Source organism: Clarias gariepinus, chromosome 2 (genome assembly GCF_024256425.1).
Source record: "Clarias gariepinus isolate MV-2021 ecotype Netherlands chromosome 2, CGAR_prim_01v2, whole genome shotgun sequence".
Lineage (NCBI taxonomy): Eukaryota > Metazoa > Chordata > Actinopteri > Siluriformes > Clariidae > Clarias > Clarias gariepinus.
In genome coordinates this window covers 38,172,659-38,192,529 of record NC_071101.1, presented here as the reverse complement: position 1 = coordinate 38,192,529, position 19,871 = coordinate 38,172,659, and the positions used below count along the sequence as shown (strand labels likewise).

General features: G+C 38.4%; 1 protein-coding gene across 1 annotated transcript in view; it reads left to right on the top strand.

Moving 5' to 3' along the window:
* Positions 1 to 19,871, top strand: part of nbas (NBAS subunit of NRZ tethering complex) — a 200,577-nt gene that overhangs the window by 3,103 nt on the left and 177,603 nt on the right. Inside the window, exons 5-8 of the mRNA XM_053480280.1 lie at positions 3,145 to 3,192; positions 4,612 to 4,655; positions 15,498 to 15,631; positions 18,218 to 18,351. Of these exons, the coding sequence (XP_053336255.1) occupies positions 3,145 to 3,192; positions 4,612 to 4,655; positions 15,498 to 15,631; positions 18,218 to 18,351 (360 nt within the window). The remainder of the gene's footprint in view (positions 1 to 3,144; positions 3,193 to 4,611; positions 4,656 to 15,497; positions 15,632 to 18,217; positions 18,352 to 19,871) is intronic.

Below are 19,871 nucleotides of genomic sequence, written 5' to 3'. Positions count from 1 at the left end.
TTTTGCACATGTAAGCTTTAGTGTTGATTTGATTGACAGAAGACAGACGCTGGGTTTCTCCCATTCAGACAGTGTGACTAAATGTGCACAAATTTTCCCTTACTTGACATTTAGGTGAACACCTTTTTTCTTTCAATGCTTAAATATAATTTGCTATTGCAGTCCGTTTCATCTTCATCAATGCACTACTGTACGACCGTGTCATACAGAAATGCACTTTTTCACTATTATTTATAAATTCTTTTATAATTTTTTTTACTAAAATAATTTAAAAACTGTGATATTTTGATATTAATGATAAAATTTTAATTTTGCCCTTTTTGTGAAATGCATACAACAGAGTATAGAATTCAGTCTGTAGCTACATTTACATTTTATTAAATTCACTCTGATCAGAGACGCCATAACTGTTACATCGCTGCTAATCTGATAAGATGTATTTTTACATGATCAAAGCATTTAATCAGAAGCGCAAAGTGGTTTTGCTCGCTGTGAAGCCAGAAATGAACCAAGTAACGAGGACCCAGTAGGGACCCCTGAGGCACACCACAAGATACATTTTGTTTCTCCAACTTTGAGTTGATGATAGGCTTTCCACCTTTTCAGGTAAATCCCACTTTCTGCATTATGATGGGTTACACAGAATTTAGTCTCATATGTGATTTAAATAGATGTTTTACTATGTATGAAACGATGACCCAACCAGTGCTCCTTCAGACAGAGATGCAGTGGATGAACAGAAACACAGGTGGGAGAGAGTTGTTATCGCAGAATTTACCAATCAGGAACAAAAGCAAAATTTCCCTCCCATGTCACTTAATGTTACCTCCACGTGGGTCAAACATTTATAGATCAGATCAAGTGTTTACATGGCTAATATTTATTTATTTATTGATAAGATTAATAAAGTTTCCACATTTTTCGCCCACATTTCTTTTGGGCTGAGATGGACCAGACTGTTCGGGGTAAGGGGTGCAGATCAGGAAATTATTCATATTATTAGTTGAATATTAGGGTCTTTGTGTAATTCTAAAACAAACGGTGTCCTCCTTTACTGAATACAGTAAGAGCAGCATGATGAAGTGAAGGTTTTGCTTTTCAGTTCGACCCATTCTTTTTGTGTCACCAATGAATATCAGTATAAATATTTCTGGATTTTGAGCCTTTTTTAACATGGTTAAACATTCACGTCTGGAGTATAAGTTTAAGTACGAGGGGCATCAGTTCTTAAACGTATCAGAAGGTAGTGCAGGGATACCAGAATTGGATTAATATGCTCTCGTTTGCGAGTGTTAATAAGGAGGCAATCTCCATGATCTTAAGGTAACTTTGATAAATGAATAAATTTAAAAACCCAAAAAACAGGTTGTACAACAGCTTGTTTAAGAACATCTGGAACACAACCAGTACTGATGAGGTATTAATAAATTAAAGAAGGCTAGGTCCAACAACATTAAATGCCTGTTTTAATAGGCTTAGTGGGATTGAGTCACCAGGATGGAAGGGCGATTTCTATTGAAGCGTTATGAGTTCAGCCCATCTGCATTGTTCTATCAGCCCTGGTAGAGTTTAGCCCTTACAGTTACAGTAGTACTTACAGCTATAATGAGCAAGGGAGTGCTACATGTCTGGCTTGAAAAGTTTTATTAAGTTTGATCTAATTAGCAGAAGGGTGGGACAGAGGACCATTCGTAACATAACAATGAGTGTTTAAAAGCAGCATAAAAATGGTCAGCTGTCCTACAGTTTATCATGTGCATCTGACGGATGGACCTCTTTGGTCGCATAAATTATGAAGAAATAGCAATTTTAAAATCGACAGTGTAATTATCTGAAATGTGAGAAATATATCATTGACATTCAAAGATAGTCCATGAGTGAGTATCAAATTTAGTATGTGTCCCTTGATATACATAGAATCATAAACCATCTGCGTGTTGTTAAGAGATAGTTTATAAGAAAAAGTGTCTCATCACTGTACTGTCGGTATTCTGTAAATGTCAATTGTTTTTAAGCCTTCATTTATAAGAAATTTCACCAACCAGGATTGCAAACAAGTTTTTCTTAAGCAACAGTCACAAATAGCCGTATGAATGTCTACTAACACTGGTAGTAAGTTCATGGCCAGGTTGATGGTCCAAGATGTTCTATGAATGCGGCATGAAATTCACCCTTCGTAGAGCCACCTTGCATGCCTAATGAACGGCTTTCATAGGATCTTTTTAAAGCAAAAGTAAGGCGTTCACAAGGTGGCAGTACGTCATTTGTGCGTTGTTTGCGACGTTCTTATACGGGCTGTATAAAAGCCTCATGACTGCCGTACAATTACCTCAGTTTCTGCTGAGAGTTTTCAAGAGGTAACAGCTAATTTTTTTCTCCATTTCTTAAAAACATTGAGGTATGCCATGTAGTCACCTTCTCACTTGCGGTCCAGCTCAGAGGTCTCGCACTGCCCATAGAGGTGTCGCCTCTCTATCCATGGCAGACCCAGGTCTCTCGGGATAGAGTCCAGGCCCCGAAACTCTGTACAGTACCAAGAATAAGCTGTATGGATAAATGGATGAATCCAAATAATGGTATATGATATTTGGTCTTTCTTTGGGTAAAAATCTTGTCAAAGGTGAAAAGTAATATTTATTTATTCAGCAACATTTTTCAATGACTGCTTAAGCAAAATAATAAAAAATCTCTTAAAGGAACGCGACATTACAAATGTTTGCTATGCATTATGAAAATGTAAGAATTTTATTTTAATAATTTCTGTATGTTTTTTTTTTTATTGTTTATTGCAGTTTTATTGTAATATCGTGTGCATTTTGTTTATTATCTTGCAGCACTATTCTCTTGCTTTGTGCTATGATCACATTGTTGACAATCAAAGAAATATTAATATGTAGAAACTTAATTTGTAGAATACTTTCTTATATATCAGATAGTTTAAACAGAACTTGTGAAAAGTGTTTGTCTTTAGTCCTTTTATATAAGTCAAGGGAAGACAGAGCATCTGCGGTGTTGCAGCTGGCAGATGGAAAGCAACCTTACGCAAGTTATCAGTTTGTTCCTGGCTATCTAACCCTTCAGCTGTATTCTCATTCGCTCTTCTTCTTTTTTTTGTTCTTTCCTTTTTATGTGACTCCTCTGCAGTAATGGAAAGCTCCTGGCTGTGGTTCAGGACCAGTGTGTGGAAATTAGGTAATTCCTCTCATCGATCATTTTGCCCTCTTACAGGAATTGGTGTGTTTCTCACCTTGCTGTTGTCAGAGGTGTTGTGCTCAGCAGATCTGTACATCAGACAGATAGCTTAGCACAGATGCTTTGTTTTATGTGTGTGTGTGTGTGTGTGTGTGTGCACTTGTTTATCCTCGTTCTTTTTTCCCCCTTCTCCACTCAATGGTATATTAAAACAAAATCACCAGAATGGGAAAAGTATGAGCAAAGGTATAGCAGTGATTTATCTTTATTATCGACAGCTAAAACAAGTGTAAACACAGTTCTTCTTAGCGTAGGGGTTCAAATTGCTTAAAATTCTCCAAATGCCTTGTAGCACTTGCTGCTCTAATGCAGTTAGGTCCACTCTTGAAGGGTTTAAACAGGATGCAGTGCACTTTCTTCTTATCCATATCATGAACCAGAATAAATCAAATGTAAAGAGCGAAGATAAAATGGTTTAGAGTAAAAAAATACAGGACAGATATAGAGCTTTACAAGCATTTTTTTTTTTCAGACACTCAAATTCAATTCAAACATTTATGTACACGCAAGTGCAAAGGTTTGTGTTTCGTTGATTCCTGAATAAAGACTGTATTTCTATTTTATGGTTTATTTGCAAGTAGAAGTTCATGCTCACTTAAGGGTGTTTAATGTTCTGTGGAAAACCCGTTACAGTGATTAGGTCCAGTCGCGACCCAGGACAGCAAATGCACTCACTGGCTACTTCATTAGGTACACCTTGTTAGTACTGGGTTGGACCCATTTTATTTCCCTTTTCTCCTGTCACGTTTGGAGAGCGTATGCTAAATGTAGCCCAGCTTTCCTGTTCTTAGCTAACGGGAGGTGTGGTCTTCTCCCGCTTTAACTCGTCTGCTTCAAGGTTTGACAGGTTTTGTTGTCAGAGGTGCTGGTCGCCATTTTCCCCTCGTGTTAATGAGACGATATTTAAATTACTGTTGCTTTTCTATCAGCTCGAACTAGCCTGTCCATTCTTCTCTGACCTCTGGCATCCACCAAGCTTTTTCACCCGGAGAATACTCGGTTTAAATTTTAGCAGATTGCCCTGATCATGTCTACGTGTCTAAATGCATCGAAGTGATGCCATGTGATTTGCTGATTTCATATCTGCGTTAACATGCAGTTAAACAGGTGTACCTAATCAATAGTCAGTAACTGTAGACTTAAATATGCTTCATTAGTGTGTAAATAACACTGAAGAACCTGTTACTATGAAAACTGTAACAAGCTAATTGTTTTCCTGGTGTGATATCAGATGTATTTTTGAGCTGGTATGTAGGCGTATTTCGTGGTATCGCATATCTGATGAAAGAATAGCAAATATAATTATCTTCTTGAACATGCAAAGCAGTAACCCGTTACTCGTTATGGTGCCTTTTTCAGGTCAGCGCGAGATGAGTTTGGATCCGTCATCGGGAAATGTCAAGGTACAGTGAGGCGATGCCCTTTTATCATTTGTCATTCTTTCTTATTGCACTTTTCCAAAAATGACATTTTCTTTTTATTACCCAGTCGTTGATTAATGAAATGATGAACCATCTTTTTTGTATGCCTGCCTCTCTATTGAAGGGAGCCGGCATGACCAGGCAAAACCTTAAGTCACAAACACAATGTAGACCAAGGTGAATAAAAGTGTGTCGGTGCTCAGTGCTCGCTGAACTGAAGTGCTCTCACCTGCTGGGGTTTATCCAGTTCAACACCTGTCCTCATGATCTCTGTTAAAGATCTGGTTCAGATCACTAACATTTTCTACATAAAGGATTATACACGGCATTCACTGTGATTGTTTACAGTACATCCAGAGGATATTAAAAGTTTACACACCCTTTTTAGAATAGCAGGCAGTAGCACAGATAGTGAGTTGACAATGCATCGGTCATTCAAATCAGTCACACTCCTACAGTAAGTATGCATCATTTTATAGCTTAATATAATTTTAAGTCAAGTCAAGTAGGCGTTTATTGTCACTTCAATCATATATAGTTCAGTACACAGTGAAACGAAATGGCGTTCCTCCAGGACCAAGGTGTTACATACACGTGACATAAATTATCAGAAACTATCTAGCTAACTAGGGCACCTAATTAGCTGACTATCTAAGACAGAACAAATTGACACCATAAATGATCAAAAACAATTCCAAAGTATTATATAAAAGACAAAACTGAGTTGCATAAGAAATTCACCCTCTGTACAGTTGGGAAATCTAGAATGGGAATGTGAAATCTAATTTCAATTTAACATGGGGGCGTCTATGGGGGTACTCTCACTTTTGGACTCCTCCCCCAGTGGACATACGACGAACTACAGTGAAACCTTGGATTACGAGTAACTCAGTTTACGAGTGTTCCGCAAGACGAGCAAAGATTTTTAATACATTTTGACTTGGAAAATGAGCATTGTCTTGATTTGCGAGCACCGAGTATCATGTATCACGCATGTGCTTCTTGATTTGATGCCAAGCGTCACGTGATCACAACTGAGCCAACAGTTTTTTCTCTCTATTGCGCTGCGGGTATTCATCTCCCCTGCTGGGTCTAAGTGCTCGTCTCATTCTGGTATAATTAACATCCGTGTGTGTGTGTGTGTGTGTGTGTGAAATAGAGAGGGGGTGCTTCATTCACACACAACCGGCATGTCAAATTACCTGCACGCACACACAACGCACACTCAGCAGCGCAGGGGAGAGCAAAACACACACACAGCGCCTGTGCACATAAATGGAAACACTTATGTGTCGAGATTTATTTGTACCTTTTTTTTAAGGTAACGTGCAGGTTAATTTGTTTTATTTTTACTTTATATTTTGTGTTAATTATTTTTGTGTATTTATTTTTTTGGGCTGTGGAACGAATTATATAAATTTTTATTATTTCTTATGGGAAAATGTGTTTTGGAATACGAGCCTGCTTCCGGAACGAATTATGCTCCTAATCCAAGGTTCCACTGTACATGTTTTAGCTCCATTTTTTTAGAACCAAAGGTTGTCCCTGGGTAAAATCCAGGTATGAAAGCTGTGGGGTGCAAAGACTTACAAAGCAGGTATGGGTTATCACTCAGGAGACAGTTTTTTAAAAATTCCAAGGTACCATGGAATGCTGTAAGTACAATGATCAACAAAGGAAAATGTAGTGAATAAAATTAATGAGAAGACCAGGAGAAAACTGGCCAGGGAGGCTGCCAAGATTAAAAGAACTGCAGCAGTTTCTGCCCAGCACTGGTTGCTCTTTATGTGTAAAGACATTCTCCTGAGTTCTTTATACAGCACTGTGCAAAAGTCCCAACCCACCCTTATTTTTATGTAGTTTGTTTTCAAAGAGCCAGACTTTCTTGTGTTTTTTAATGTAGTCTTGAGGAATAGTTCTCCAGGCTTTATTTTAGTCCTGTCCCTGTACCCGAGCAGTTTCAGAGTCTTTTGTTTGCTAAGCCACACAGTGTGACCCATGGATCATTCAAATATTAAAACATTTAACTTAAGACGTGAACCAGTGAGAAACAGGTGCAGAGGATGACAGATGATCAGGCTGGTGATTAGTATACCGTTGATGCTGAGTGGTTGGAACAGACGAGAGAGGAAATGAGGTTGCTGCAGAACTTTTAAACTGTATCCTTAGGAACCTTGAAGAATGTCATCAGTACACCATTTGTTCCTATTTCTTTAATGTAGTGTACAGCATTTAATTTCATCTTAAAAATTAGGTGTGGCTCAAGACGTTTGCATACTGATGTATGACTTGAATTTTTTATTTAAAAAAATAATATTGCCAAAAAAAGAAAAAATATATAAACAATAGAAATAAGAAAAACATCTCCATGGAGAAGCATTGTGGTTGCTGATCTGTTTTTTTTTTTTTTTTGGATCTGTAAACAATCGACTGTGGAGCAAATGGAGAATAGAGTAATGGATGCATCAGGCTTAGAAGAGAGGCGGTTGAAGTGATGCAGCCATCATGCCTAGTGCCTACCATCCAAGATCTGTGGTTGCTTCTGTTCAGCAATGTTATTTGCCGAGTTGATGACCTGAATATACTAAATTACCAGGTTTTTGTTCAATCCATGGATTTCTTTTCTTCTCTGATGGCGCAGGCATATTCCACCATGACAATGCCATGATTCGTTGGGTTCCAATTGTGAAAGAGTGGTTCAGGGACCATGAGACATCATTTTCACACATGGACTGTCCCCCACAGAGTCCACACTTAACCCCACTGGAAATCTTTGTGATGTGCTGAAAAAGACTTTACACAGCTGTCTGACTCTCCAATCATCAACACTAGATCTTGGAGAGAAATTAATGTTTCTCTGGAAGAAAATAAATGTTGTGTGATTGCATAAGCTTATCAACACAATGCCACGACTGTCACGAAAGCAAGAGTCGCTCCAGTGAAATATTAGTGTGCGTCTTTTTTTTTTTTTTTGGGCAGGGCTTAGAATGTTTTTCATTTTATAATGAGCATGGATCATAGCTAAGAACATGATTTAGTCTCTGTATGTACAGTTGCAAAAAAAAGTATGTGAACCCTTTGGGATTATGTGGAGTTTTGCATGAATTGGTCATAAAATGTGCTCTAAACCTCATTTAAGTCACAACTATAGAAAAACACTGTCTGCAATACTACACAAACATTATATTTTTTCATGTTTTTATTGAACACAACACGCAAACATTGACAGTGCAGGGTGGAAAAAGTATGTGAACCCCCAGACTAATGACTTCTCCAAGAGCTAATTGGAGCCAGGAGTGAACCAACCTTGAGTCCAATCATTGTGATGATATTGGATGTGTTCCTGAAAGCTGTCCTGCCCTTTAAAAACACACACCAGTTTCGGGTTTACTGGTTTCACTACCATGCCTAGCAGAAAAGAGCTTTCCCATCATCAACACTACAATCAATAATTGTTGACTTGCATGAAGCTGGAAAGGGTTCCAAATGTATCTCCAAAAGCCTTGATGTTCATGAGTCCACGGTAAGACAGACTGTCTACAAATGGAGAAAGTTCAGCACTGTTGCTGCTCTTCCTAGGTGTGGTCGTCCTGTAAAGATGACTGCAAGAGCACAGCGCAGAATGCTTAATGAGGTAAAGAAAGATCCTAGAGTGTCAGCTAAAGACTTACAGAAATCTCTGGCACATGCTAACATTTTTGTTGACACATCTACAATAAGGAAAACATTAAACAAGAATGGAGTACATGAGAGGACACCACTGATGAAGCCATTGCCATACTGGCAAGATATTCTGTGCACAGATGAAACCAAAATTGAGTTGTTTGAAAAAAATGCACAACACTACGCGTGGAGAAAAAAAGGCACAACACACCAACATTAAAACCTCATCTTCACTGTAAAACATGGCGGAGGGAGCATCATGGACGGATTGTTGTCATTAATGGAAAAATGAATTCCAAAGTTTATCATCAAGATATTTTGCAGGAAAATGTTAGACCGTCTGTCCACCAACTGAAGCTCCGCAGAGGATGGGTGATGCAACAGGACAATGACCCAAAGCATACAAGTAATTAAACTAAAGAAGGGCTTCAACAGAACAAAATACGCCTTCTGGAGTGGCCCAGTCAGAGTCCTGACCTCAACCTGATTGAAATGCTGTGGCATGACCTTAAGAGAGCAATTCACACCAGACATTCCAAGAATATGGCTACACTGAAACAGTTTTGTAAAGAGGAGGTCCAAAATGACTCCATATCGTTGTGCAGGTCTGATCTGCAACTACAGGAAACGTTTTTGTTTGAGGTTATTGCTGCCAACCAGTTATTAAGTCCAAAGATTCACATACTTTTTCCACCCTGCACTGTGAATGTTTACATGTTATGTTCAATAAAAACATGGAAACATATAATGTTTGTGTGGTATTATTTTAAGCAGACTGTGTTTTTCTATTGTTGTGACTTGATGAAGATCAGAGCACATTTTATAACCAATTCATGGGACATAATCCCAAAGGGTTCACATACTTTTTCTTGCAACTGTACATATCCCGTCTCATGTGTGTTTGTTCTGTATTTTCGCCAGTTCTTCAGTTTTTTTTGGAGAGTGTGATCTATCTTACACGGCTTTATCTCCACATTTCCCTTTAAATTTCAGCTTTGTAATTTATAGCCTCAAAACTTTATTTCATGCTTTGTGAAGCATACAGCTCCCACGCAGATGAGCTCCCACTACACACTCTCTCTCATTTTATGGCGGTGATGGAGTTAATTTCAGCCCTTTTAATACTTTAAAAGACTTTTTTTTTTTTTTTAAATAGGAGTAGCGCATTTTGATTTTTTTTTGTGTTCTGTCTCCTTTACTGTCTTGCTCTCTTGGGTGATTATATCAGATTTCCAGTGATTTAGTGGATATAAATGTGCTGCATCTGATCTGTTACTGTCTCTCTCTCTCTGGTAGCCCTGGTCTTTTTGTCATTCTCACTTTTTCCTTTTTTACTCAAATTGCACCATTTTTTTTTGTGGCAAACCCCATTCTCAAGAAAAAGAAGAAATCAATGAACAGGAAAGGGAGCCCTAAGGTTTTGCCTGAGTAAACCTAGAAAAGTAAAAAAGGTCCTTGAGTGTCTGAGTGAAGTAATTTTTTACTGTAGGTTTCACTTGAGATTCATCATTAGTTAGCTTGTATGTGGATGCCTAAAAACAGTGTAAAAACGTTGAACTCATTACCAAAATTAGGTCAATGAACGCACAGGCATGAACAAGAGTTAATTAATAATTTTCTTTTTTTTGCTTTAAATTATAAGGAATTTAAATTGAAAGCATATTTATAAAACCATTTCCAAACAATTTGGAGTTCAACATTGTACAGTGAGAAAGATTATTCACAAGTGGAATCATTCAAAATGCTTTTTCCATCCAGAGGTGGTGTCTAGCACAAGTCAGACCATGCAATGCTCAGAGAAAAAAAAAAAACCCAAAAGTTGCATCCCAGACCCTACAGGCCTCACTGAGCATGTTAAATGTTAAAGTCCCTGACAGCACAATTAGAAGAAGACTGAACAAGTACAGTTTGCATGGAAAGGGTTTTAAAAAGAACATCAAAGCACAATTGAGGTTTACAAAAAATAACAACTCTTCTGTCAGATGAGACCAAAGTGTACTTGTTTGGTCATAATGTCCAGCGCCATATTTGGTAAAAAAAACGAAAACCTTTTCGGGTTTTCGTTTTTGGGTCATTGGGTCAAATTGGGTCATGCAACTGGATAATCATCTGAAGCACACCAGTAAGTCTACATCGGAATGTTTTGGACTGGTCTAGTCAAAGTCCAGACCTCAACCCAGTTGGAATGCTGTGGTGGGACCTTTAAAGAGCTGAGCATAAGTGATTGCCAATACCCAAAAATCATCATCAAAGATATTGGGGTACTGGGTGTTGCCCACATGTTTTTCTTTTTTCTTTTTTTTTCTAGCTTAATTTTTGTTAAATAAATAACGGCACAGTGAAAAAAAATGGTTTAATACTATTATTGGCTGAGGTCGTATTTGACTAATAATGAGATATGATGTCTTTTTATTTATGTTTTTACACAATTACGAGGGGGCCCTAAATTTTACACATGACCGGTTATACAATTTATTTATTTTGTAGATAATAGAAAGGATAAACGATTGCAGTAAATCTGTAGTTCAGGTGAGATGGTGTGAGGTGTCTTATTCTCCCTCTGTAGCAGGTGAGAATTGTGCAATGAACTTTTGTATATTTAGTTTGAAACTTGTTCATATGCAAGTTTATTTCGAGTTTATAGACTCTATAGAAGTACAGTACTGTATATTTTATTTTATGACAAAACCATATGATTGAAAACGGCGTGCTTTCTTTGTCGGCTCTGCTCTTTAAGTCAGGATGGCGTTTTTATTGCGAGTACATCATAGTGCTGACTTTGCACATTTCCCTTCTCCATTTATGTTTTTTTTTCCCTTTCCTTTTCCCTTTTCCCTAAACGGAGATTTATGACGAGTACGTCTGCCCCGGCTCCGTTGCGGCACGCTCATCACATGTACTTAGGCATATTAGTTCCAGCGCTCGGTCCAGATTAATTAGCCTTTAGTAGAAGAGAGTTGATTTATGGTCTCTGCTGAGCCCTTTCTTTTCCAGGTATTTATCTTTAGAAAGCATCATCGCTCATCCGGAGTTATCGAACCTTCCTTCTTTCCAGCACGTTCTGTTATTTCTTTTTGATCTTGAATAGAAATAGCAAGCTTGCCTTTTTTTCCTAACCTCTTGCACTGTGGCGGAGATAAGAAAGTTTCATTGCTTTTGATTGAAATTCCCATGATTCACAGCTTCACACAACAGAAGCCTGTTTTTACACTTAGTATTGGATTTTTGTATTGAATGCATGTGAGCGAGGTGAGTTTTATTGCGCGGAGTAAGTCATGTGACCTCTTCCTTAGGTCTGTCTCAGTAGCGTTACAGCCCAAGGGTAGTTAACAGCTACATTGATCCAGCTTTTTGGACTTGTGTCCTATTTAATCTTAACATCCTGCGTCTGAATGACTCCCAAGTTACCTGTCGCCTTTCATGTTACAGGTAACTTGGGAGTTTTTTAATTGTTTTTGCAACCGGGTACCTTTTGAAAGCATAAAATAATTTTTACTGACCTCTGCGATATGGCACAAATGTCATAATACGATACTCTAAAGGGATATATTATATACACAGGATATTTAATCTAGCTACCAGAGGGGAAAAAGGCAGTGAAATTTTATTAAAGTACAAGTAAAGTTACCAGTATAAAAATTTACTCAAGTAAAAGTAAAAAGGAGCTCATTAAAAACATTACCAAGTTACTTTTTTTAACAGAAACAAGCAGATATAAATCTCAAACTAGTTGTGTTTAATTGACGGAACACCTTTGCATAATAAATCTATTGGCTTTCTTGTGCTTGGAATCAAAGTGGTCGCTTAAATATGGCCAGGGGGTTGCATCATAAGAATTTAATGGCAGTTTGCTTTCATCTGGGTCTGCATCACTGGCATCTGTTTTGTCCGTCTCCATCGTTCTTGTGAATTTAGTGCATTTGTTCTCCCCACCCATCAATCAATCAGTGCAGTGGTTTCCGGGGTGCAATTTTTTGCCTTACCCATTGCATTATTTTTTAAATTATTTTTTATTTTCATTAATACAATACTTCAAACAAAACATACTTAAGTAAAAGTAAAATTACAGATTTTAAAAACTACTTTAAAAAGTAAAAGTACTGTACACAAAAAAATCTACTCAATTACAGTAACGTGAGTAAATGTAATTTGTTACTTTCCACCTATGCTAGATTCATTAAAGCACTATAAATCAGGCACTTTTGCTAGCTAAAAAACCTTTCTTAGGGAAAAATGTAGAGTTTTACTGTAGGAATAATAAATAGTAGATGTGTACAGTCAGGCAAACGTGTAGACATACAGTATTTTCTACATTCTAGAATAATACTGGATATTTCAAAACTGTGAAATATTACATATGCCATTATGTAATTAAGTAATAAGAATTACAGTTAGTTGTTATTTCAAGACATAAAGGCCAACTGATTTGGGCCGATTAATTCAATTCAATTCAATTTTATTTGTATAGCGCTTTTAACAATTGTCATTGTCGCAAAGCAGCTTTACACAATCAAAAGAATTATTTGAGTTTGTATTGAATGTGAATGTGCATGAATCAAAATGGTCAGATAGTCCTGATTAGTTTTTGCAAGAACAGTATTGTCTTCCATGAAGACCTTCCCAGGAAACCAATTAACAAGCAGCACCTCGGATTAGAGGCAATACTTATTGATTATTATTGATTAATGCGTCCGCCGCACCGTGTTAAGCAAAACCGATAGAGACAGACAAACACACATGCACGGGATGCGTCTGAAGTTTTCTGTTTAATATCATCAGGCAAGAAAGAATATTTAAGCTTTTGGCCTGGTGCCTTGAACCACGTACATCAGAAAAACCAAGAGAGAGACCCGGAGACAGACAGGAGACGATGGGAAATACATTAGCACTTTCCGGTTAGACAAAAAGGTTCGAATGGACACAAGCTATTTGTATTTTTACTCGTCTGGATACAGACTACAGGAAGTGTAAGGAATCAGGAAACACAGTGAGGGGGGTGTTTTATAGAACTGTTACTCGCGTCCTATGATAAATTCATTTTTTTATGCTTTTTGTGTCTCAGAGTGTGTCAAGGTAGAAAAAAAACCTCTTTTTGCAGGAAAATAAGTGATTTTGACACTGATTGGTTTCCCAGACTGCTGCACATCTTTAATAACACTCAATAACAAATACCTAATACTGAAACATTCCCATTTGTTTTGCGAAGTTGAAGTATCGTTTTAGTTTCAGCTTTGCCAGCTACTTGGATTGCAGTATCCCTCTAACAGTCTGGCAATTTAATATTATTTCTCTTTTTTATATTAGAACATGTACAAGTTCATTTCTTTTTACTTCTGAATCTCATTCGCTGCCTTTCCAGAAAGTGATTACAAGCCTGTCTAAGCACTGAAATTACATCAGGTTACAGAAAGCGGCAACGTGAAATGCAGGGTTCTGTGTCAACAGGTGTGTGTGTGTGTGTGTGTGGGTGTGTGAGTGTGATGATGTATTATTAAGCTCTGAAACCCGTGTGAATGAGGAAGCTTTAGTGATTAATGCTGCAGGATCTTTAGCCGGAATGGAGAATATTAAAGTCACACAACCCTAAAACAATCATTTTTTAAAGGTTGCGTCGTGTAACACGCCATGAAATATTCATGACCTTGAGCGATAATTGATTGCCTTTGGAGATCGTGCAAACTTCTTAACTGGCGAAATGTGCAGGGAAAAGTTTCTCAGAGTTTGACTGATTACACAGTGGATGTGATTATTGCTGAGCTCCTCAAGTGGGACCCTGTGGACCAGAGACCTCCTCCAAAAGAGTCAGATTGTTAAAGTTCTACTTGTTTCTTGCTCACTCCCTCCCTCACCAGCTCGCTCCCTCCCTCACTGACTCCCTCACTCTCTTAATGAATCATTTACTCACCAACTCACTCACTCCCTCATCGACTCACTCCCTTCCTTCCTCGCTCATCGACTCACTCCCTTCTCCACTCCTTCATCGACTTACTCCCTTTCTTACTCCTTCATCGACTTCCTCCCTCCCTCATCGACTCATTCACTCACTCACTTTCTTACTGACCCAGTCACTCCCTCACTCACTCACCCACTTATTCACTTACTGTCACTGACTCACTACCACACTCCAGCATTCCCTCACTCACTCACTCCCTCATCGACTCAATCCCTTCCTTCCTCGCTCATCGACTCACTCCCTTCCTCACTCCTTCATCGACTTCCTCCCTTCCTCCTTCCCTCATCGACTCATTCACTCACTTACTTTCTTACTGACCCAGTCACTCCCTTACTCACTCTCCCACTCACTTACTTGCTCCATCATTCTCTGACATTTGTTTCTGCTCTACTGTTTTTCCTTTAATCCAAACTTTATTTTTCAGTGGCCCGTGTCTTATAACACTACCTGTTTTGATCCTCACCTGTCTCCCTGGCTTGATTGTGGATTGTCCTTGTGTCCAGGATTTGACCCTGGCTATGTGCAATGATTCTTGTTGGATTATACTTAATGTTTGACACTTTGAACTTATGTACTTGCTCACTTCCGGATGTTCTCACTCAATTGGATGTTCTTCTTCTTCCTCTTCTTCTTCTTGACTCCTACTCTCTCTCCTTCTCTCTGAATAGCAGGAGTCGCCATATGGTCGAGAAAACTTTTGAAAATGAATAATACTGCGCTCTAACAGCCACATGTTCACATTAATAATCAATTACTCCATTATCCCCGGCAGCATGATTCATTTTACCCCCTCCTGTGTTGAGTCTTGAGAAAGGCAGGCGACTTCAAAATCTGTTGTTAAGTCACATTTAACTGAAGGAGCTTGTTATCAGCTTCATTAATCTGTCCATAGGCTCACATCCAGCTGTATCAGTAGCGTTCGACTCACGCTGACTAGCTGAAGTTTAGCTAGCTAATATGGAGTGAAAATATCTGTCTACTTCTAATAAATGGTTATCATTATTATCAATCAATCTATGTTCATTATGTTCATATTATTGAGCTCTCCAACTAAACGTCATCACAACATTCAATCACAATGTTGAAATCACTTGTAACTATTAAAGCAGCTCTTGGATTGGATGAACAACGCGGAGTGTTCACTCTAAAATATATAAACAGTAACATCACTATCAACTTTTTTTGTTTGTTTGTTTTTTGCATTGTAGTGCCGAAGGACCAGTCTCCGCAGTGGAAGAAGGTGGCGTGGAGTCACGACTGCGCTCTGCTGGCGTACGCCGACAGCACTGGCACCGTGCGAGTCTTTGACCTGATGGGCAGCGAACTCTTCATCATCCCGCCAGTAAGCACCTCGTCCCTGTCGGCTTCTCTCTAAGGATTGCTGTGAGAACTCTTCTGTCTGTGGAACGACATAAACGTACTAGAGATCGTTGAAATATAATTTCTATACAGTATATATATTTCTTCTCAGGTCGAGTGGAAGTTTAGATGATCTTTTGCTGGTCGGATTTCGATTCGGAGGCAATTTACGTAATTTTTTTTTTATAAATTTAGCTAACTCTTTTAAGATTAACTGATCTAAAGTTCATGTTTCTTTAAAAATATACCAAAGCTCTTGCAGAATATATTTTCCACCAAAGTACCAACAAAATACAGTTGTTTTGGTGAGATCATCTTTTAAGGTCAGTACCACCACCTACGGAACTGGAGTTTGGAGCAGATGATTATTCTTTGTACGAGACATGACGTTTACTAGACCCTTTTTAACACTTTGTATGAAACAAATCAGACAGTAAGCATTAAATTGAATCAAATCGTAAAATCGCAATGCCTAAGAATCTTATAGAAACATAAGGACAGTCTGGCTGATGTACCATTCTTTCGATAAGATTTTTCCATCTTGTGACATGATCTTTAATGAAAAGGAATCTAGTCCAAAAGAAGGCGTGATACAGATAATCAGCGGACAAACCGAGAGAACAGACCTGATTGGCTTCAGGTGACCTCACCTTTACCACTTGGATTTGATGTTGCACTCAAAGCTCCTCTTATACTGTATCCTTCCATTGCAACGAGCGAGTCGTTTAAACCAGTTTAACCCAGTTTCTCTCTCTCATTTGCATGATATCATTATTCATTTGAAACCAACTTATTGCCCCTAGACATTGTTTCAGCCCGACTCATTAAAGAGACCTTTAATACGATTGGTCCCACTGTTTTAACATTAATTTATTGTAGTCTCGAAACTGGAATTGTTCCTGGTGCTTTTAAACATGCCGTTGTCCAGCCGCTACTGAAAAGCCCAATCTTGACCCCACAGATCTAACAAATTTCAGACCGATATCAAAACTGCCATTTCTCTGGAAAGTATTAGAGAAGGTTGTGTGCTTACAGCTGCAGACTTTTCTAAATGAAAATGCAATTTTTTAAATTATTTTAGTCTGTTTTTAAAGCCAGGCCGACACATTCGATCCCCTTTGTTCTTTTTTATTATTTATTTTACTTTTTAGTTAGTTTTATTAATTACTTATTTAACTTAATTATTTTATGCATGATTTCATTTGTTTATTGTTTTTTATTAACTGTCAATCACTAATTTTTATTTACTTTTTACATTACGTTAAAATAAATTTTATCTGCTTTTATTTTATGTTGTTTAATTCTGGTCGCTTTATTCCCATCATTCTGCGACACTTTGGTCGACTTTGTATGTTTTTAAATGTGCTATAAATGAATTTGACTTGACTTGACTTGACTTGACGAACCGTTAATTATTGCCATGTCATAATTAGAAGCACTTACGATGCGTGCAGATGATGAGGTCGAACATGCCGCAGAGTCTCACGCGCTCCTTGATGTCACCAAAGCCAGACCCTGAACAGATTTGCGTACTGTAGCTATGTGTGCTGGAATTAAAAGTATACACAGTATAAACTGGATTATTTGTCATCAGATCTGCCACATTGACGTCGTACTGCTTCGGTATTATTATCATATCAAACCACGACAGGATGTTTCACAGTTGTCAAAGATAGTCACAGAAACGCAGTGATAAAATCCTGGATCTGGTTGGTCAGATGACGTTGATTTGCTTTTCTCTCACCAGACTGGGCAACATAATGATATGGGGAATAGAGTAAGAATTAGATGGCGTTTTGGACACAAAGGGTGAGCTCTCACTGCCAATTCTTCCTCCCAGTGGGACTCAGTCCTCCCTTTGTCCCTTATTCAATAATTGGCAGGATAAATGACCTATTAATCTCAGCATATTATTATTGTAGGCGATTTCTCTTTCTGTCCTTTATGTCAAGCTGGATCAGTGATGGATTTTCTGAGATACACTCGGTCTTTGAGCTTCCTTTTCTTTTTTTAGTTGTAATGTGTCAACATGTCGAAAGCAATTGTACAAAGAGCTGCAGAAAATCCACATCGGGAGATTATTATTATTATTATTTTATTTTTTTTCAGAGTAGCACTTTTGCATTGTGGTTGCATCACTTCTATTCAGATTTCTCTCTTTCCCTCTTAATCCATCTTTCTCTCTGTCTCTCGCTCTTTAAAAGGATAGTTTCTCACAGGCTGTGCTGTTTATTGACTCGAGTTTGAGGTTAAAGAGGTAGATAGTGAGATATTTGATATTTTTCTAAAATATTAAAGATTAATGAGTAATACTTTGGTAAACATTTCAATGCTGCATTTTAACGAAACTTCAGACTGAAGCCGCGATTCCCGTCTACATAAAAGCGGTCACCTGGGAGAGGAAACGCGTTCGTGCTCAGTGCTCACAGGAATGAAGTTCTCTGACCGGCTACAGTGTATCCGCACGCAGAGTGCTGCATTGATGTCTCACTCGTATCACAGTCAGTTTATTGATCATCTTTCTCTTTGCCACTCTCTTTCTGTCCGTCTTCTCTTTCTCTCCCCGCAGGCTATGAGTTTTCCTGGAGATTTCAGCTATGCTGCCGCTGGCTTGATCTTCCTGGAGTACAAAGCTAGTGCTCAGTGGTCTGCGGAGCTGCTCGTGATCACCTACAGTGGTCAGCTCAAGAGCTACCTGGTCAGGTAAAAGTGAAAAGTGTTTGTTGAGAGAGTTTTATTCATTAGGGAGTAGAACGATGATTTTGATCCCACCTGATTGGGACGACAGTTTCTTTATAAGACTTGATACTTAATGATTCATTACCTTGGCAGTGGAAAATCAGAGCTTGGAAGGATGCTCTTTTTGGCCTCTATCAGCTTAAGATGCAAAGTGGGAGATAAAAAAAAATTTTTTTAGTCTTTCATTAGCGACAAGTTGGCCAGCTAACCGTGAGGATTGATGTTTATTTATTTTTTTATAACCCGTATAGTCGGTGTTGGAGGTTTAACAAGTAAGTAGGTATGTATGCTAATACAGGAAGCTGAATACTCCAAACTGAAGCAGATACTTTATTTAATGTGAAAGTGAGACTGCCATGAGTTCGCGATTATTAATACTGGAATCCCGATTTAAGATTAAGGATTTCTGGATTCTAAGATTAAAATTTTTGAAATCTGATCAAAATTATTTCGAAAAGAACAGGAAACTGGAGAGAGGATGGGAGCGTTTAGCTTGCGGAGGACGGAATAAAATATAATGAAATTATTCAAGTGAAATTCTGCCCTACGCTTACCATTAAAGATAAAAAAGTAAGTGGAGGCAATTTGTGAAAGCATCAAGGACTACTGTCAGTATGCAGGACGTACCCCCGAGGAGTGTAAAACACTAGGATATAAAACTTATTTATAAATATAATTATTATTATTTTAATGTATGTGCCATGGATGGCATCCTAAAACTAGGACCAAAATTGCATCATTCTGAGAATTTTTGGCCACTTAGGAGTGATTTCCTACTCTTTTTTTTTTTTTTATTTTATAAATTTAGTCCTGTCCAATTCTTTTTCCTCAATTTTCTCCCCAATCTAGTCGTGGCCAATTCCTCCCCGTCACTAGGAGGCTCCCACATTAAGGCTACTACCACCACTTTCGGGAGGGCGAAAGCTATCCTGTGTTTCCTCTGAACCACGTGACGCGAGCCGACCGCATCTTTTCGAACTGCTTGCTCACGCTCAGTTAGGGCCGGAGTAACACACTCGGAGGAAAGCGCTAGCCGGCCCTTCCGCGTGCGCGAGCTCACAGACGCCCCTGATTGGCTGTAGAGCCGTGATTAATGTGGGAGCACAAGTACCTCTCATCCTGCCCCCCTGAGAGAGCTCGGCCAATCAGCTCTCTCTATGCCTCCGGCTGTGAGAGGAAAACAGCATCACCCGGGGTTCGAACCAGCGATCTCCGGATGATAGGGCGAGCGCTTTACCACTGCGCCACTCGGAGGCGTGATTTCCTACTCTGAGATGCTTAGTAAATACGGCCCTAATTTCCCGATTAGGATTTCTGAAATGTAACGTCTGAAATCTAAGTTCAATATTAGAAACACTGTATTCTTGAAAAGGAATTTTTAAATCTGCCAAGTTAAGAATTCTGAATTAGGAGTTCCTGATTAGATAGAATTTAGTTCATTATATTAGAAATTATGTGTTCCTTGTTTAAAAATCCCAAAATCT